This window comes from Pseudopipra pipra, chromosome 20 (assembly GCF_036250125.1).
Source record: "Pseudopipra pipra isolate bDixPip1 chromosome 20, bDixPip1.hap1, whole genome shotgun sequence".
Lineage (NCBI taxonomy): Eukaryota > Metazoa > Chordata > Aves > Passeriformes > Pipridae > Pseudopipra > Pseudopipra pipra.
Genome location: NC_087568.1, coordinates 4,517,890 through 4,537,021, shown reverse-complemented (window position 1 = coordinate 4,537,021; position 19,132 = coordinate 4,517,890). Strand labels below are relative to the sequence as shown.

At 40.3% G+C, this 19,132-nt stretch overlaps 1 protein-coding gene across 1 annotated transcript in view; it reads right to left on the bottom strand.

Annotated features, from left to right (window-relative positions):
* Positions 1 to 18,799, bottom strand: part of MED27 (mediator complex subunit 27) — an 82,825-nt gene extending 64,026 nt beyond the window's left edge. Inside the window, exons 1-2 of the mRNA XM_064676846.1 lie at positions 18,563 to 18,799; positions 15,882 to 16,026 (exon numbers count right to left, since the gene is read on the bottom strand). Coding sequence (XP_064532916.1) covers positions 15,882 to 16,026; positions 18,563 to 18,768 — 351 coding nt within the window. The 5' untranslated portion in view covers positions 18,769 to 18,799. The remainder of the gene's footprint in view (positions 1 to 15,881; positions 16,027 to 18,562) is intronic.
* Between the last annotated feature and the right edge of the window lie 333 nt (positions 18,800 to 19,132).

The following is a 19,132-nucleotide window of genomic DNA, read 5'->3' as shown; positions in this document are numbered from 1 at the left end:
TTTTCAGAAAGGCCAAATCATTATAAACCCTTTGACCACAGGAACCTCTTAAAATAAATATATACTCACTGTGGAATCAGAGCAAAGGTGAAAACCTCAGTTTAAAGCTAAGCATAAGATTCTTCTTCCTCTGCAAGTTTCCTGTGATAAACCAGGTTGTTTAAAGGGCAAGCTCAGTAGATGGAGTTAACAGAGGAAATATTGCCCTACACACCCTGACAGGTGATGCTACTCAGCTATAGATTATGCTGACACATTCCTGTTTTACTTACAAGATTATTTTAATTTCAAAAAAAAAAGTCCATTAAAACAAGTGTTTTACTGTAGAATATGTCCATTATTCTTCTTACATCAAAACTCACTGACACAATTGCTGATGCTGGTAGAAGGCACTGGAAACCAAAACCCTCAGCAGAGTCTGACAATATGGTTTAGAGCCAGAGAATTTTCAGCAAAGCATCACCTCCCCCCCCCATGCTTCTGTCAAGTATTCTTCACATCCAAAACTTCCATAGTTCAGGAATTTGAGTAAAGCAATCTCCAGGTATTGTTTACTCAATGACATCACCTATCAGTGTTTCCTGAAATCTAAATGTTTCCTTAGGAGGCTGCAAGAACTTCTGGGATGCAAATTTCAGGAGAAATCCCACTGAAGGTGAGAAAAGTGTGATTTGTAGTGAGGAAAGACACCAACACACACACGTTGTTACAGATTACAACTGGTGACAACTGGAGTTGAAAAAAAAACCCCATAATAAATTGGACTGAAGCAGCTCCAAAGTGCAGGGCCAGTGCTCTGTCTGAATGCTGATGGAGGTGGAAGCTCTGTATTGCTCTTTAAAGTAATTATCAAGTAGGTAATTAAAGTAAGGTCTTTTTAAGGAAGATGACTTCAGATACATTCCTCTTTTTCCAGACTTAAGACTGAGACACTGTGCAACAAGAATTAGAACAGAAGCTGCATGTACAATCCCAGCATCCTCCTGCCAGGACTGCTGCTCCTGGCATCACTCTTCAAGAAAGCAAACTATTAAGACTGATTAAACACCTACTTTATTTAAATACTCTTGATAATAAAGGGATTTTTCTTCCCCTTTTCTAATGGTTACTTTATACTGGCAACTGATGGATCCTGTATTCAAGTGTTTTAATTCCAAACAGCAATCTGCTGCATCAATCACCAAAGTGAAGAAAGAAGGGATACAGAGCCCTGGGCTTTGCAGGGAAAACAAGAGGGGAAAAAAGCACACAGTTTGCACGACACTAACAATCCTACTGACAGGTTTTTCTGACTTTGCAAACTTCCTTTCACTCAGAAGCATTCTTTTATAACCTGACAATTCCCTGTAGCCTGGAAACTTCATGAACATGTCATGTATTCTTGTTTTCAACCTCTTTGAAGTCCCTGCAAGAATCTTTCTAACCTACTGATCAGGATGACATGCAACCACAGACAGGAGATGAATAACTGCATTTGCAGTACCCTGCTCAAACTATTTCTGCCCTTTCCAAGATTCATTGTTTCCCTACAAACCCTTTTAAGGAAGACAAAGAAACATCAACAAGGGTTAAAACAAAAAATAGATTTAATGACTTGCAAGAAAAGAAAAACCAAATCATTCACTTAAGGCAATGTTTAACTTCATCAGCCACTGGGAAAACCACAAAGGGTGTGCTGCTACTCCTGTTTGATCATGCAAGTCTCTGAAAACTTTCCCTGGTCCATTATTTATTTAAAAAAAATTTCTTTCCATATTTACCATAAGAGTAGTGAACAGGAGACATTAGTTTTCCAGACTTCACACAACGGCTGACAAAGCAAAACAAAGACTGAATTTAGGCAGCCATCAGAGCAAGAATCTCTGAAAAAGGCCACCTTAAATAAATGCACAGTAAATGCCTCCTCAGCCCACTGAAGCAGAGCCTTCAGCCACTGCTCTGTGTCCGTGCCTACTTTAAAAGCAGGTCATGGATGCTTAAAGAAAAGCCACAGACTCTGATTTCCATCCATCTGGGAATTGCTACATTTTGCAAGTTAGCACATATGAAAATGCACTAAGGACAGTACTCTCTGAGTTAATTTAGACTCAGGGAGTTCTACTACAAATAACCTTTGTAAAACACTTAACATGCCCTACAACAGATATTTTGGGGCAAAGTGACTCTAAAGAGAACAATCTCTCCATGTACTGCTAACGCAACAAACCCCTTACCATAGCCTGATCATCAGCAAATATGCATTTACTAGCCACAAAAGATCAGAGTTACTTTGAAATTTGTTTGAAGATCAGCTAAAAGCATTTGCAATGCTGTATTCTCTGATTCAGGAACAGTTCTCATGCCATTAAGTCTATTCCATTTTAAACACTTTTTCTCCTGTTATTCTAGGGAAGATCCACACAGAAGGACAAGTTTATCAGTACAGGAAAAGGGCAAAACTTTGTGAACAAAGTCCTGTCAAATGAATACAGCAATAACATGGTTCACAAGGGAACAGACTTGAAGAATAATGTGTTTTGTTTTACTACCTTAAATTAAATCTTTCCCCCCACATCCACCTCTTTCTCATTTCAGGACTCTTTTACTTTGCAGGGAAAATCGACTGTATCTGAGCAGGTCAATGCTCTATGTCCCTGCTGCTTTTAATTCATGCAACCTGCTATGGCAAAGCTTAACACAAAATTTCTTCCCCTCTCCATTGTTGCCTGTTACATGGAAATATGACTTTGAAACACCACGTTTACAAACAGATCATTCCAAAGCTGCCTGGTCTCTGTGGACATCTGTGTAATACATGTCTAGTGAGATGTTCTTTTGAAGGTTTGCCCCCCCATGAAGGGGGTTATGCTGACTGTCTCTTCCACTTGTGCTCACTTTGAACGGACCAAATCATCCCTTGGATGCATCAACTCGTGCAACTGAGTGGATCACCTAACGAGACAGCCAGGCTGCAGCTTTCCTCACAGCTTTTCCCTGGAAGAGATATCAGTTCCTTCCACATCTGTAGGGTGTAGTGGACGACTCCTCTCTGCTCCAGCTCTTCCAGAGGGAAAGTATTGGCCTGGAGGAAATAACAACTAACAGGCTCCCTCATCGACAGCAGAAAGCGAGCGCATTGACTTGTGCCCTTTATGTATTGATGCTCTGGCTGAGTAAATTAAGATGTACAAGGGAAAAGCAAAGAACACCAGAAGCGGGTACACGACCCAGAAAAGCACAGTAGCAATTTTATATCTTCTTCCATCTTCCTGAAATGTGATTACAGTTGACCTTTAAATCTAGTGGATCAACCAATCGATTCTGCTGGAACAACCCTGTAGATGTGATCTAAGAGAATGCCCACACTTAAAAACCTTCCCGGGGCTGCCTGGCATAGTCATTTTATTTTGTTGTAAAAGTTACCAAGATTTGTCTGAATTGATTTTACTTGCAAGAAAAACACACCAGCAAAACTGCAGCATCAGCAGACACTAAAGGTCTTCGACTCTTGCAGGATGAATGCAATATCAATAGTTATTAGGATGTATTCATACAAGGCACACAAGAGGAATGAAAAGAAGATGGTAGTAATCTCACTTAATCCTAATGCAGCCCCAAGTTAGGTTCTTTAGACTGTGGGAAAAAAAACAAATACAAGGAAAACTATGAACACTCCAAGGTATTTGCCAGGCAAAACACTGAATTTGGAATGGAAAACATATTTAACAGCTCTTTAGGAAGTAAAGCTTTCATGTGGTGTTGGATGTTAGTTCTATTTCAGCTGATAAATTGTGCTTTAACAAATAACCCAAGAGACCTGAGGATGATAATTGTCCATAGTGGGCTTGGAAGTGAGGATCAGCAAACACCTGTGACCCTACTCGTGTGCAGCATCTCTCTGATTTCTCAGAGAGCACAACCCTTATTTTATAATTATTATATATTTTATAGATGGAAAACAAAGACGTGCAAAGTGACACAACAAAGTGACTTGTGAAACCTCATCCAGTAAGCTAAGGGCAGAGGAAAGAAGAGGATGTACAACTCCAGAGTCCCTCCAGTCCCATTACAAACTTGGCATCACTGCCTGAAACCTTCACCCTACCCATCAGAAGCGTTTTGAGCAGTCCAGATCATACACTTGTGTTCAGAGTCATCTGGATAGCAAGTTCTTTTAATCAGAAAGTCATTAACTTCCCTCTATATTACATGCCAGGGTGCCCAAAAGAACCAGAAAATTGGAGATGAAAGGTCAGATTTTGTTTTAAGTTCTCTTGTGCCTGATACAGACTTGATCAGCTCTGTGATCTATGAAATTTCTACAAACAGCTTTGGAAAAGGCACCAAGACAGTGCAGCCAACTCAAAAAAAAAAAAAAAAAAGAAAAGAGATGTCACTGAGCAAACTGAAAATGCTACACTGAAAATTCTGAAAATACCAGATTTGACTCCAGAGTAAAACTAAACCATAAGGCAAAGCAGAGAACTTGTTAAGTCTGAGTGCAGAGACAACTGCAGAGAAGACTCTAAATAGAACCCAACTGAAAGCAGATGGGTAGGGCAGGGAACATTAGAATCAAAATCTAACTAATGGTAAAACACACAGAGATGTTTTTTCTTGAAAGAGAAACACACATCCACCCTCACTGAGGGATAACCTCAGAGGGAGGAGGAGCCATTATCCTTTTAACTGCAGCTTATTTGATAGCTGAATGAAGAATTCTTTTTCCATAAAGAAAAGCCAACATCTGAAATGAGGTAGAGCCCAGTAACACTGCAGTAGTTGAGAAATGTCATGATTTCCATCAAAAAACTGTTTTGCAGAGATCAGGAACAGCTGTTTCAAACCGAATTAGACTAAAACTGGAAACAAGCTGTCAAAACCCAAAAAAATATATTTTATACATAAAGGAATGTATTTGATTCAGCTGTTTTACCACGGTGGTCAGCCAAAAGAGAGAAATAAAGTAACATTCTGAGATCCAGACGTTGTCACAGAGACTCTCTCATTTTAACACTCTTCATGTAGATTTATTCCTTTGAGCATTTGGAAGAGGAAAAATGTCAAACAGCTCATATCACAGATTCTTGAATATTTTCAAACCATGGGCAGCTTAAAACAGTTTAAAGACACCTGAGGACTCTTTCTGCTCCAGTCCACATTCTCTGCATCTTCTGTAGCAGTAACAGGCTGGTGCAATAAGCAAAATACACTCAATTGCTGTTGACATAAAGAGATTAAAATAATTCACTTTAACCCACCACTTGTGGGTAACAGCACATGCATCCAGCTCCTTTTGTGCATGCTTGCAGATCCTGGGAACCTTTTAGTGGGTATTTTCAATATTGATTTCCACGGGAATTGCAGTTTCATATAATGAGAAGTAAATACATGCATTTAAGAATACACTGTAAAATGCCACCTCTAGATACAACTCCTTTGTGTCTAATGGCCCAGGCAGTACACAAAGCACCTCTGATATTGTGGCACTGCCACTTAGAGAAGCTTAAAAAATCCAGATACAGCAGCCAAATGAATCAAGACTGGTGCTGGTTTTGAATAGAACTATTTGTTCCAAAGCACAACTCTGAACATCAAAGACCCCTCTGATTTTATTACATGTAAGACCCTACTTTCCAACCAAGTCTGAAGTAAAATTGAAAATATCCTTAGCATTTCAACATGGTCATTACTTCTCATAACCATGATATGTATTAATTCAAACTAATAAGGATATTAGTTATTACTGTCAGCTTGTCAGTACATGGGCTTTGGAAGAAGAGGTGTCTGGGAACAAGCCAATTAATGGGTTTATTAAAAAAATGTACACTCCAAGAAATGCATTTTTAACTCACTAAAACACCAGGCAAGTGTGCAACTGCAGCCATGGGCAATTCAACTTTCAGATTACTCACACAGTCTGGTTTTAGGCATTTAACTTGAGTTCTCAGCACACTCAGTGGAGCTCCAAAGCCTGACTGAATGCTTCCCACTAAGCCAAGAACCTTATAAAAGAGCACAACAAGGTAATGCTGCTCAGGATACAGAAACTTTTGATCTTTCTCTGTAAAGATCAAAAATGTGAAAGACTAGCACCTGGTAGAATCAATCAGCTTTCATTAAATCTGCTTTTACTAATTCAGAGGACATCTTTTTCTAGGTATACTGTAACTGAACAAATGTCAGTAGCCAAGAGATTTTATTCATGGTTTTTGTTTCCCCTGCAAGTGGCAGTTTTACATTCAGGCATTTAAAATTAGATTAAATGAACTGTTATACGTTCCTGGGCTAATCTTGTATCAGCAAAGGAAGTGATAACATGTACTGGTACGTCGTCTTTATTTCCAGAACTTCAGGATTTTACAACTCTAGCAGATTTAAATGCTAGCTCATACCAAGAGATATACCAGTTAGGAGTTAGTAGTCAAGTAGCTCTGAGTGCAATGCTCATATTCTGATCTCTGTTTTACTGTCAACTCCCAAATCTGCCCAACCACGGCACTACTCAGATTCCAGGAGAGCCAAGACATGTTTCTGAAACTACTCAAGAAGCCTGACAGTCACACACAGAGTTACCAGGCTCAGTCCAGTAATGGTCCTGATGTCCTGGTCTATAATTTCTTACTCAAATTCTTCAACTGTCACAGCATCAGAGCCACAAAACACCACCACTCCTCCAGGGCAGGATTATTCTTCCCTCCCAGGAAAATAAAAATCATTTTTCAATGACCCCCAAGAGGGAAGAGATTTCAAGGATCACCACAGACCCTCCGGGTCACCCACCTTCAACATCACAAACTCAGTATTAACTGCTGAGTATAAAACTGCTGCCACATTTTTCCCAAATGTACACTTCCACAAAGCAGCAGCCAAACCAGTGGGCAGAACTGCACTTCTGATTACAAACAGCTCCTTACACAGACTACTCTCAATCTGACTTGCTTTTAGGCCATCTCTGTGTTTTGCAGCCCAATTACCAACAGCATCTGATTAAGAGACAATGGGGGAAGAACTGAGTATTGCTTATATACAATCCAAACAATTAAATCACTCTGTGAACTGTCTGAGGGGGGCAACTTCAATAACTTCAAAAGAGAACTCCAAAGAAGAATAGAGATGAGCACAGCTCTGCATTAAAAAAAAAAAAAAAAAAAAACCACAAAAACCAAATAACAGTCACACAAAAAGATCTGACAACAACAAAAGTAGAGAGCAACAGGGTGACATCATTAAATTTTCCATTTTATTTGATTTCCTCTAGAAGCTACAAAAACATCTTTTCCATATAAAGAATATCAGTGGGATGCTTATCACCTGCATCCGTTATTTTATATTAGTGTTCGTATTCTTTGAATGCCCTTCACATGAAGGTTACTGAATGCTTTACAAACATCTTTAATTTGCCTCAAAGGAAGCGAGACAGAACTTTGAGTCTCTGAGAAAACAATCCTTTGTGCTTTCAGGGTGGCCACCATCCAAGAGATGGTGAGGCTTTCAGCAGCAGCAGAGTCAGTCTGAGGCACCCGGAGCTGGGGTAGCAGCAAACTGCAAATTCAAAGGAATGCTGGGTCCGAGGCTTTCTCACAACTCTCTCGTTCTGCAGTCCTACATATTCATCAATTAATCCTCAGAAAACATGGATTTCCAGCTGTACTTTGTTGTATTCCTCAGCTTCTAAAAGTAAAGCCTCTCCTGCTGATCTAATGGCTGTACCAGGAGTTACTCACCTACAGCCCACGGTTCTGGGTCTGTGCCTGGCTTAGCTTGACTCAAAATCCATTAAAACAAAGCAATGCAGTTTTAAGCAATTTGGCTTGATGATCACATCATACAGTGATCACTGTCACACAAATTACAGAATTGAGCCATCCAGCATGACCTGTGTGAAGAGTCCTTGCAGAGGGAAAAAAAGAGAGGAGGAAGAAGCAGGAGTTGGGCAGAAGTGTTTTGGTTAAAACAGAGCCACATCAATCATTTCCATCCTGAAATAGGCTAACAGCTAGAACATTAATACCTATCAAAGAAACAGGGAAAAAAAAACCCACTCATTAGCAAATAAAGGTGTTGCAAAGCATTAAATAATTCCCACTAGCTGACAAGGGGGTTGTGATTTATAATAGTGTGTATTGATAGATCACTTCCCATAATTAGGAAAAGTGAGACTGGTACTGCTTACAGCATTATTTTGATCAGAGCCTTGAAAAATACTGCTGAATAATAACAAACACCAGGCACAACAACAGAAAATCACCATATCATGCTCTCAAACTGCTTCACATTCGAAACAAAACCCAGTAAGAATGGCAAATTCTGTTTGGACACATAGAACCTTACTTTACAATAGCAGCCTGGTGTGAATTATTACTATGATAACTCTGGGAAGATCCCAGATATAAACCATTCAAACCATGTAGCAGACAAGTCAGAATCAAAGGCTAATTACTTCTCATTTTTTTAAGCAACAAGTTACTCATTCTCACTCTTCTCTTCCTGAAGTAACAAACTAACCTCAGTCTACTAAAATATCGAAGAAATTCAACTCATCTCTCTATTGGCACAAGGCAGATTGTGGCAAATTCTCCCCTGCCATAGCATCTTTCTGCAGTGCACAGAAAAAAAGACACTTTAACTCCCTTTCCTTCAGATTATTAGATGGCAAAACCACTTTTACAGCTAGACAGGGTAGCAATAAAATAGTTGTAATAGCACTGGGTTGGACTTTTGTTCAAAACCAACAGAGGAATCAAAGGCAAAAAACCAGAAGAGCCCAAGAACTGAAGATTCCAGGGATTCACAGCTGAGGAGGGAAGATGCATCCTCCAAAAAGAAGATGGACATAATTAATGTTATCCATCCCTAATGCCACTCAGAAAAATTTCATGTCCCACCTTCTTCCTTCTCCAGTAAAGTAAATGTAGAGTACTGGAATTCCTGACTCTCCCCACTACTTCTGGTACAAACACTTTCTTTCTCACCACTGTAAATATCAAGGATAATTTGCACACCACCTGAATTTGCCATCCCTGCCATTGCTGGTCACTAAAATCAACCCTGCAATAATAAAAGTCAGTATTCTCCAGGCAGACAACTGAGCAGTAATTAATAACTGCAGCAGTTGGAAGCAGAGAGGTAACCACCTGTTTCCTAGTCATATCAAGGAAAAAAATAAAAGAAAAAAAAGAACATTAATGTAATTCTGAACAGCAAGGGCATTTCACCAAAACATTTGCCTAAAATCACACAGAATTAAGAGCCCATAAAGGGCATTTTTCCAGACTGCCAGGCAAACAACATTAGTCACTGGCTATATAACACTTGGCATCCACAAGGCATTTCTGTCCAAAGAACCCAATGCACTTGAGACACATTTAGACTAGAAGAAATAGGTTAAATATTATTATCCTATTTTATCTGCAAGAAAAATGAGGCACAGAAAAAAAAAACATGCATCCTGTTCAAGGTTACAACAGCAATTAATAAGAAAAGCAGGAATAGAATCCAAGTGGCCCAGCTCCTATTTTGTGCCCAGTGTACAAGAAAACACCAGTCTGTGTATCATGCATTTCTCCAGTGACAGGAAGACAAACTCCCATGGCTTATCTGCACAGGAAAGGAGTCCACAGCTGGTAATCCCTACGAGCCTTTCCAATGCAGGTCCCTCTAGGAAGCACCAATTCTGCTCTTACAAAGCAGATTAAAATGTGCTTTTCAGTGTCCACCAGAGAAACCTTTGTAGGGACTTGTCACTTTGCTTCAATTCAAATCCTATTTTATATTTTCATTTGTTCCCTTCTGTGATCAAACCAAGGGATTTCAGTCAAACCCTTTCTTGAAGTAACATCTTTAGAGCTCACTGAGAACACCAGTGGCACCACTAACCTTCCCATTCCTATCCTGGCAAACACAGGTGATCCCCAAAAGCCACCTCTAGAAGCACTGGGTAGAGAGATCCAGCTGCCATGGCCCAGTTCTCCTCAGTGCCACACGTCCATCACATGGAAAGAACATCTTTCCCAATTTGGGTGGATGAAATCTCAGCAGAACGAGCTGGGTCTCCATGCAACAGGATGGCACGAAATCATAACGCTGCATTTTTGGAGAAAAAAGTCCTGAAAAGGACAAAATCTTGGCCATCTGCCTGAAATTCCAAAGCACTGCCAACACACTAATTCAGTTACATTGTCCATGCTACTGTAAAACTACATTAAATTCAAAATGTTTGAGCACATCCGAAATTCAAAATTAATGTTCCTTGGAATGAACACTTCCTTTTACAATCAAGATGAAGTAATTTTTTTTTCCTGTTCAACAGTGTTTCTCTACTATCATGGTTAACATTTAATGTCATTTATTGTCATTAAACTCAATATTTGTGTCTAATCAATACTAAGCTACCAAGGGCAGTCATAACAAGTCTGGACTTTCTCTACACACTCTATTGATTTCTTTTTTTTGAGTCCTACAACAAACACAATTTATACAAATAATTTATCAGGGAACACATCAAAATAATTTAATAAACAAAACCTATATATACCTTTTCTCTTCAGTCATGTGACAGAAAATCATTTTAACTCATTAATGGTAATCTTAACAGTTCGATTTTAAATTTATGTAGAAACAAGAGGAAGCTATGAAGCAACAAATTTAAATCCAAATATTTTTAGTGTATTTCCACATGCAGAGCAACAGTAATTTTTATTTCATTTTGTATTTGCCAGGATATTACTTTTAAATAAATTTATGACAGCTCCTGTTCAGCCTGTTCCCTTGGAAAATTTATAATGCGCAGATACTGTAAAGTTTATGCAAGTTGCCAAAATCATCTTCTCACAGATGAGTAAATTAAATAAGGTGATTTAAATCCTACTCCCCCAGAAAGTCATAAAGTTAGAAAAGTTGATTTTTTGCTTTCTGCTCAAAGCAGCAAACAGCCTTCCCAAACACACAGTTGTCATGCTTTGGAAGTACCACCTCACGAAGGTAAAACGAGACCACCACCACTCACAGACATCCACACACACAGGTTCAAGAAGGGCTGGAATTGGAGTAAAGCACATGGACAAATGCAACTCTGAAAACAGCAGGGAAAACAATACTGCATTTCAGTGAAGTTAAAAGTCGAGGAAAAAATTCAAATAACATCACCTAGTCAAGACCACAAATGCTGTAACTTCTCCCCACTTCTACTGCTGTTAATAATATTATCTGAAAGTCTGAAAACAAATCCCTTACTGCCAAGAGGAGGGGGAAAGGAAACACAACTTGCAGAAGAGCTTTTTCACTTGGGCAAGTGAACTCTGCCAATGCTGCAACTCAGGGAAGACTAAGTTTGCTGCTTTCCAACAAACACAGCATTTCTGCAGTCTGGTAGAAAGGGTCATTCTGGAGCACTGGTTTGGGAGTTGATCCATTTTGCACACACCCTTCAACTAAACAAATAAAAGCAAACAGGCAAAAGACCTCTACAGTGATTACAGCTCAAATGTTGGGCATGAGCTGCTTGAGAGCAGCTCATCAAGAGAGTAGAAACCTTCCCATAAAAGCATTTGCCCTGCTCAGTGGACATACAACAGACTACTTTGTGTTCCACTGGTGCCAATGGAAACCCCTGAACAGCCACTGCCTCGGGCACCCACCGGGCGAGGGCACGAGATGCTTTGCCAAGGGCAGAGAGGATGCACCAGTGCAGACTGTGGGCAACAAACCACCTCACTAAGGCTGCAGATGAAAACCCACAAAGTTTAAACCACTCAGAGAATGAGTTCACACTCCTGCATTCCAAAAATCTGCACCTACTCTGCACACCAGCATTACTGCAGATGGACCGAGCAACCACAACAGCACAAGCCTCATTGAATATTTTATATATGGAGAAATATCTAATATTGGTTTAAAGTACTTTTCCCCCCAGAAAACCTCCTTGTCACCAAGTACTGAGAACAAATATCAACAAACATGTAGTTGCTTATTAAATGATGCTCTTATTCATGAGCTGATGGTCTCATCATGCATAAAATAAACAGCACCAGGAGCGGGCACTTGTCACAAAAATGTCCTGAAGAGTAAGAGAAGAGAGTTCTTCCAATGTCTGTTACAAATCTGAGGTCACATATCTTTTTCTTTTTTTTTTTTTTTTTTTTTAAAAGACCAAATCTTAATCAGTATTTCAGTCCAGTAAGTGACTTTTAAAATATCCTTTAATCTAAACTTAGAGCTGATGCCTTTTCCCCATGGTGGTTTCCCTTGAATTCCAAGATAATGCAGGAAGCAGGCACCTGGTAATGAGGGATAAAGCAGTAGCACTGCAGAGCCAGTTCCAGGCAGTATCAGGCCATGTACACAAAAACCAGAAAGCCTTCTGACTGTTACTGTCAGCTCAGATTTCACCTGCTCAGATACAACAGTATATTACCAAGAAAAAACCTCAACAGTCGAGATGTACATAACTACTAAAACCAGAATTCAAGTACAATGGACTAAACAGAGACAGTCCACAAAAAAACACCTACTGCTATCTACAAACTCCCTGTCTTACCCATAATACTCTCTGCATTACCCTTGAAGAATGATAGCTCATTTTTATCTTATCTAATATTGTATCTTCAGCATTACATTAGAGGGCACATACGGATCCTTCTGGGAAACAGCACTTCAATTGTAATAAAGATAACCTCTTTTCTTAAATAAAATTGAAGAGAAAGGGAAAAGAAATGTATCAAGTAGAGCTAAATACTGTTCCATGGCTACTGCATGTCTCCATGCACCCCACAGTCAGCCAAGTAATTCACTTCTATGATTTCTACTGGTACATAAAAGAAGTTCAAGCAAAGAAGAAAAACCACTTAGCTGCTGCTTGCAATAAAATAAACTTCCTATGTTTTCAGCTATAGTTTGGTGAGTGCTATTAAACACCTGGAAAAGGAAAGTTCCTTTACAGCTGCATGTGTATGTAATTAATGCATTTGACAAGCTGTTGTGTTCCCAAACAGCTGCTTCCATTATACTGACAACTTTACCATCTGCAAAACTATTGGGTAAACTACAGAAAGTAAATATCAGGAGAGCAGGTGCTAATAAATAACAAGCACTGCCAAGAAAACACACTTCTGGAAGGGAAGTTTTCATTTTCCCCACTGTACTTTTCCACGCTCCTGGAGCAGGTAAACTGAAGATACTCAGAATTGGAGGAACCAGTGCTGTGACTAACAGGAGCAGTAAAATAATGTTGAGGGCAAGCATCTGTGAAATCACAATTAAATGCAGCCCCTCTCTACTGCACTTAGCCAAAGAGGTCAGTAAATTTGCACCTAAAGGTGGGTCTTCTCACAAGACATAGCCAAGCACAGCTACAAGTATTAATTGTGATAAATAAAACAAGTTGATTAGTGTCAGCTCAGTCTAATCTCCTGTATTAACAGTCACATCTTAAACACATATTTTCCATTTATGTCTGTGGCATCTTCATTACATTTAACACCCAGCATTGCTCTTTAACCCAAAAACTTGCCAATGTATATAAGATCAGAACAAAATTGGACATTTGCTGGACCCAACATCAAAACAAAGCTGCAAATATAAAGAAACAACTATTCTAACATCCTGTATCTCGTGAACCACAAGGAACAATGATTACTAAAGCCTCAGCCTAAATTTAAGAAAAGAAAACTAAACAAGTTATTATTGTACGACCAATAAAAATAAGGCTCATATAGGTAGATATGATCCACCTCCAGATTTACAGAACTGCTTAAGTTTCAGGTTTATTCATACACATAAAAAAAAAAGAGCCAATTTGGTAGCACTGTGCTTTAAAGAGGTTTATGTGGTTTATGGTATTGGGAAGGTTACTGTCACTATATTCTCCAAAAACTGGCTGAGACTCATTTCAAAAGCAGAAACACCGAGATAAGTGGCCCAGCTAAAAATCTCAGCTTTTAAACAGACTATAAAATAACTTCTGAAGTGCTAGGGGTATTTTGTTTGGTGTTTTGGTATTTGGGTAGGGTTTCTTTAACCATTTCAGGCCTCTGATTGTCCTTTCAATGTTAGACAAAAATAATGCAGCAAAGTGGAGGGTTTTTTAAATCCACAGTTCTATGAATAGTGTTTGCATATATTGTTCTCATGAGATAACCCAGTTATTATCAACCTTACTTATTATTGTTTTAAAAGTGACTTCTAACAGTCTCTTCACGTCTTAAACAGAATGCACTGAAACATGTAACACAAAGTCCATGTATTCATTTTCCCTGTATTTCCTGAATGTCCTTCTGGAATTGCAGAACTCTCCTCCACCTCTCCTCCCCTGGCAGCCATGGGGCCACTCCTGCCATCAGAAATGCATGAACAATCAAAGGGAGAGCAAAATGCCCTTATCTCAGCTCATCAAAAATACAAGCAGGCGAGCCACAAAGGGGTCACAAATTAAAAATTAAATGCAGGCAGACCTAAAGTGCATTGACACACCACCACTTCTAAACCCTCCCTGCAAAGCAACTGAAAACAAGACACGTAACAAGAACAGAAGGAGGCCAAAAGGAGTCACGAAATAACACTTATTCAAGGAGTGTCTTTAGCAATGAGGAACTGAGCAGCAGTAAACAGGAGCATCACCAGAGTCTGTGCTGCTGATGGCAAACCCAGCAGCTCACACCCTGCCACAGGCAACACATCACCTGCAACTGAAACCTTCCCTTTAGCTGTCAAACAGAAATCAGAGACCGAAGAGATAAAAGAAAGAAAAAAAACCCAACTGGCTTTGTCCTGCAACATTTCACTGCATATACGAGTGCACAGGATACTGAAACTTCCTGCTTTCTGAAATCAGAATCCAGGATTACAAAAAATTCCTCTTCAAAGCTCCATAACACTCTAAGTTAATAAAAAACGACATCAGAACAGCTCTGTCAAAGCTATTTCATTACCAACCGAGTTTACTCTGATAATGACCTAGAGAAGTAATTAAATCCCTGAAGACTTAACTGCATTACAAGTTAGAAGTTTTCATACTTTTGTTTTTGCTGAAAGTAGCATATGAATTCTTTTTTTCTTCAGTGCCAATAATCTGCTGCTAACAGGAAGAAACACAAGCAAACATGAAGTTTTTTTTTCAATTTATAAATCCCTACTTAACAATCTTTCCTATCCTCCATTTTCCAATCATACCAAATTCTTATAAATACCAAATTCTGTTGATTCTAAAAGACTAACATATATCTGTATTCTGAAACATGACCAGACAAATATTATTGTGGTATTCATACAAACTTTACTGCAGTATTCTATTTTAAATCTGAACAATATTAGATTGGTTGGCTCAAGGTATAACAAGAATTTGCCTATGAAGTATTTGTGTACTTTCAAAGTCTTCCTGGCTCACACATCCTGATAAATAATTTAAAGTGGAACTGTTTCTGTTAATGCTCTAAATATTTTCAGATTTATTACTCTTGCTGTCTTGCACAAGGCTTCAAGATTTCTGATGATGAAGACTTAACCTTGCATGATTCTTTCCTAGATTTTTCTAGGAAAATTCTAAAAGGATTCCTTGATCCAAAACACCTAGTTTGGAGGTGACATAAACTGTTGATTCTCTGCTCTAATATCCCACTGCCCTCTGCTACAGTGTTACTGCCAGATGCAAGGACACAATATACTTTTATATTATATCTACATAAGATGTTAAACATGGAAAGCATTGTCTTTTTAAATATTGTTCTGCTTGGAAGTTTGAAAAACAAGGTCTCCTCTCAATTAAAACACCATTTTATCCTTGAAAGTATATTTAGGTAGATATTATGCTTCTCAACTTCATAAAAACTCAGCAAGTTTTTCGTAGTCTGCTGTGTCGCAAATCAAACGTTCTGTGGGAACACACAACCAAGTTATATCAATGTTACCTTATTGGACCATTTGTAGGCTTGAAGAAGTTGGCTGTAAAGAGGGGTTTTGTCCTGCACAGGGTCGAGGCTCAGGAGCCCACTGTTGTGCAGGGGGTGGTTCTCGGAGGGTTTCCCAACCAGGGTGCTCAGACGCTCCAGTTCACTGCAAGAAAACAGAACGGCATTTTTGAAGGTCAGATCTGGGAATCTGAGCTGTACAGTCCTCCTGCAGGGGCAGCCATCAAGCACCAACTCCATTTTAGAATCTAAGTGATACTAAATACCTCCCCAATTTGATTGAAAACATAATCACTCTCATCACCCAAACAATTCAAAGTTGTCTGTTAGTTGTGAATGAGCTTTTCTTCTAGGAGAGAAAGTCAAGAGTCCTTGAAGACAACCTGGAAAGAGTCAGACTATGGCAGGTCCTGTTTATAACCCAGGGCATCTTCTGAGCAATGCAGACCCTCAGAAACTACCCAATTCTGACTTTAGCATTGCTTGCAGTAATCTTTTGACCATCAAGCAGGCTGATGGCTCATCATCTCATCAGAGAACTCCAGATTAACACTGTCCTCACATAAATACACCCAAGACCTGGTATCAGTCCTAAGCCTGGTGATGCCCCTGCAAAGTTTGTGATTACTCCAGGCACTTATCTGCATTCCAAGTTCTCAGGGCAAGGAAGAATCTCCTGACTCCCATAAGCAAGTTGTACATTTTCAGGTGTCCATAAAATACTCAACTGCAGCATAATAAGCACCATTTTCCCATGAAGCAACCTCACTGTGAAATGATCTATCATTGTTTCATATCTCCATTTGTCAAACACAACATTTAATCATAACAGAAGTTAAGCAATTTTTAAAACTTGCATTAATCATCTGAAGAAGGAAGACTGGCCACTCTGCACAGATATAAAATGCAGTTTTTCAAGTGGCATGACTAATCAGGTGCCTTTCTTTTTGGTTTCCAAATGTTACATCCTGGTCCGAACTTCAGAACTTCCACTAAATTAAAAGCAGGGCTTGACCACTTCAAAGGGCAACTTCTGAAAATCTCTGTAAAGAAAAATCCCAAATATCTCCATTTGCATTTAATGAAAGCTACAAAAACAAACTCTAAAAATAAGGGAACTGACAGTAGAGACTTCCCTACTTTACTACCACAAAATTCCTCTTTATTAATCATCATTCCTACGAGTTTCCATGGCCTACTTTATTTCTAAGCCTCTGGTTCTGTGAACACTCACAAATCTGCTTAAAACTTCTTGTCAAAAGAATACACTAAGTAAATGTGAATAGACATAATAACTGAGGATTTGCTGAACAGGGATCCCAGTCAATACTTTTATGGTGTAAAGGTCCACTGCTAGAATTGACTTCAGTGCACCTTGGAGTATTCCCTTACTAATTCATAGAATATCCTGAGCTGGAAGGGACCCACAAGGATCAAAGTCCAACTCCTGAATTGTTTGGAAACAAGATTTTGGGGTCTTAATAGATAATTCTTCAAAAAGCCCCAGTGTAAGACAAGAAGGATAACAAAAGGAACAGCTCAGCTTCCATGGAAGGAACCATGAAACCTCAACTTGGAAACTAAAAACCAAGGGATAAACACAAGTTTCTAGAGCTGGGTACAATATCGTGAGAATGGATATCTACCACCTTTCCCAACAGAAGGGAAGGAGTGGGCAACGAATTGTATCACCACAATCAGAACCAAAAATCAGCAAGGCCTACCAGCCAGCAAGAAACAAATTCTTGTACACAAACCCCTGAACACTGAATCCCTGGAGGCCAAAAAGATGTTTTGGGAAAGGGTGGTCAAGTGCTTGCCCTGCCCTCGGACACCTCCCTGGACAGTGCTGGTGGCTCCCAGGGGGATCCAGCCCAACCCAGCAGCCCAGTGGCAAGATCCACATGGACCATCACAGAATCCATCAGGTTGGAAAAGACCTCTATGATCACTGAATCCAAACCCAAACCTCACACTGCCAAGTCCGCCACTAAACCACGTCCCTAAACGTACATTTAGTACTCAGTTCCTGTCTTCAAAGGGAATTTAATTTAAAATGAACAATATTGTTGAATGAAACTGTATGAATATTGTTGAATGAAATATTGAATGTTGTATTCAATATTGTTGAGTGAAACTGAATGAACCAGCCTCTCTCTTCCGCCCATAACTTTTCTCCGTGTCTTCAGCCTCAGCAGTTTCTACTTAACAAAAAACACACCTGCTGGCACTAAACAACTACACTTACCTGGGCTAACTTACCAACCTGACAAGTTTTGGTAGTAAAATGGTCACTCTTGAACCTCTTGGTTGCTACTGAACAAAGTGTCTGAATTTTTGGCAAAAACCGTCAAAAAACCAGAGAAAAATCTCCCTGCAACCGAACACCTCCACCTTGCCACCGCAACCCCACCGACAGCTCCCTCCTTAAAACGAGAACAAGAAACAGGTGAAGACCACGAGGAATATTACGAGCATATCCAGCCCTTTGGGGACTCTGGAATGGAACACCACGAAGGGGCGACGCGCGCGGTGTTGGGGGGAATAAACCGGAGCGTTTTCGCGTTTATTTGCCTACGAGCTTCCCCCGGGGAGTGTAAACGGCCCCGCCGGGCGCTGCGAGGGGCCGGGGCACCCCCGGGACACCCTTCCCTGCCCACCGGGGGGAACCCGGTGCTCACCCCAGGTCGCGGCTGACGGAGTGCAGGCTCTCCTGGAAGGCGGCCATGAAGCCCTTCTCGCGGCCCTCCAGGGTCTCCTTGTTGCGCATCCCATCCTTGAGGCAGTCGAAGACCCTGGTGACGCTAGAGCGCAGTGCCTGGATGGCGGCGATGGCCTGGGAAAACGCCTCCAGGTTCACGCCGGGGCTCAGCGCCCCGTCCGCCATCTTGGCAACGGCCCCCGGCCGCGCCGGCGCGAGGGCGCGGGGCACGCTGGGAAATGTAGTCCGGGCGTGGCCGGGGCGGGGGCTCTTGGTGGCCAAAAGTCGCTTCTTTTGGAGCCTTTTATGCTCTTTCTCCAGCCTCAGGGGGTTCTCCGCCGCTGTGTCCACTGCTGCCCCGCCACGTCAAGAATCACAGAGTTGTCAAGATTGAAAGAGACATTTAAGATCGTCAAGTCCAACCGTCCACCAGCACTATAACTGTAACCCCTAAATCACATCACCCAGTGCCAAATGCAGACACCCCAAATCATAGAATAGTAGCATCATAGAATCATAGCATCGTAGAATTATAGAGCCACAAAATCAT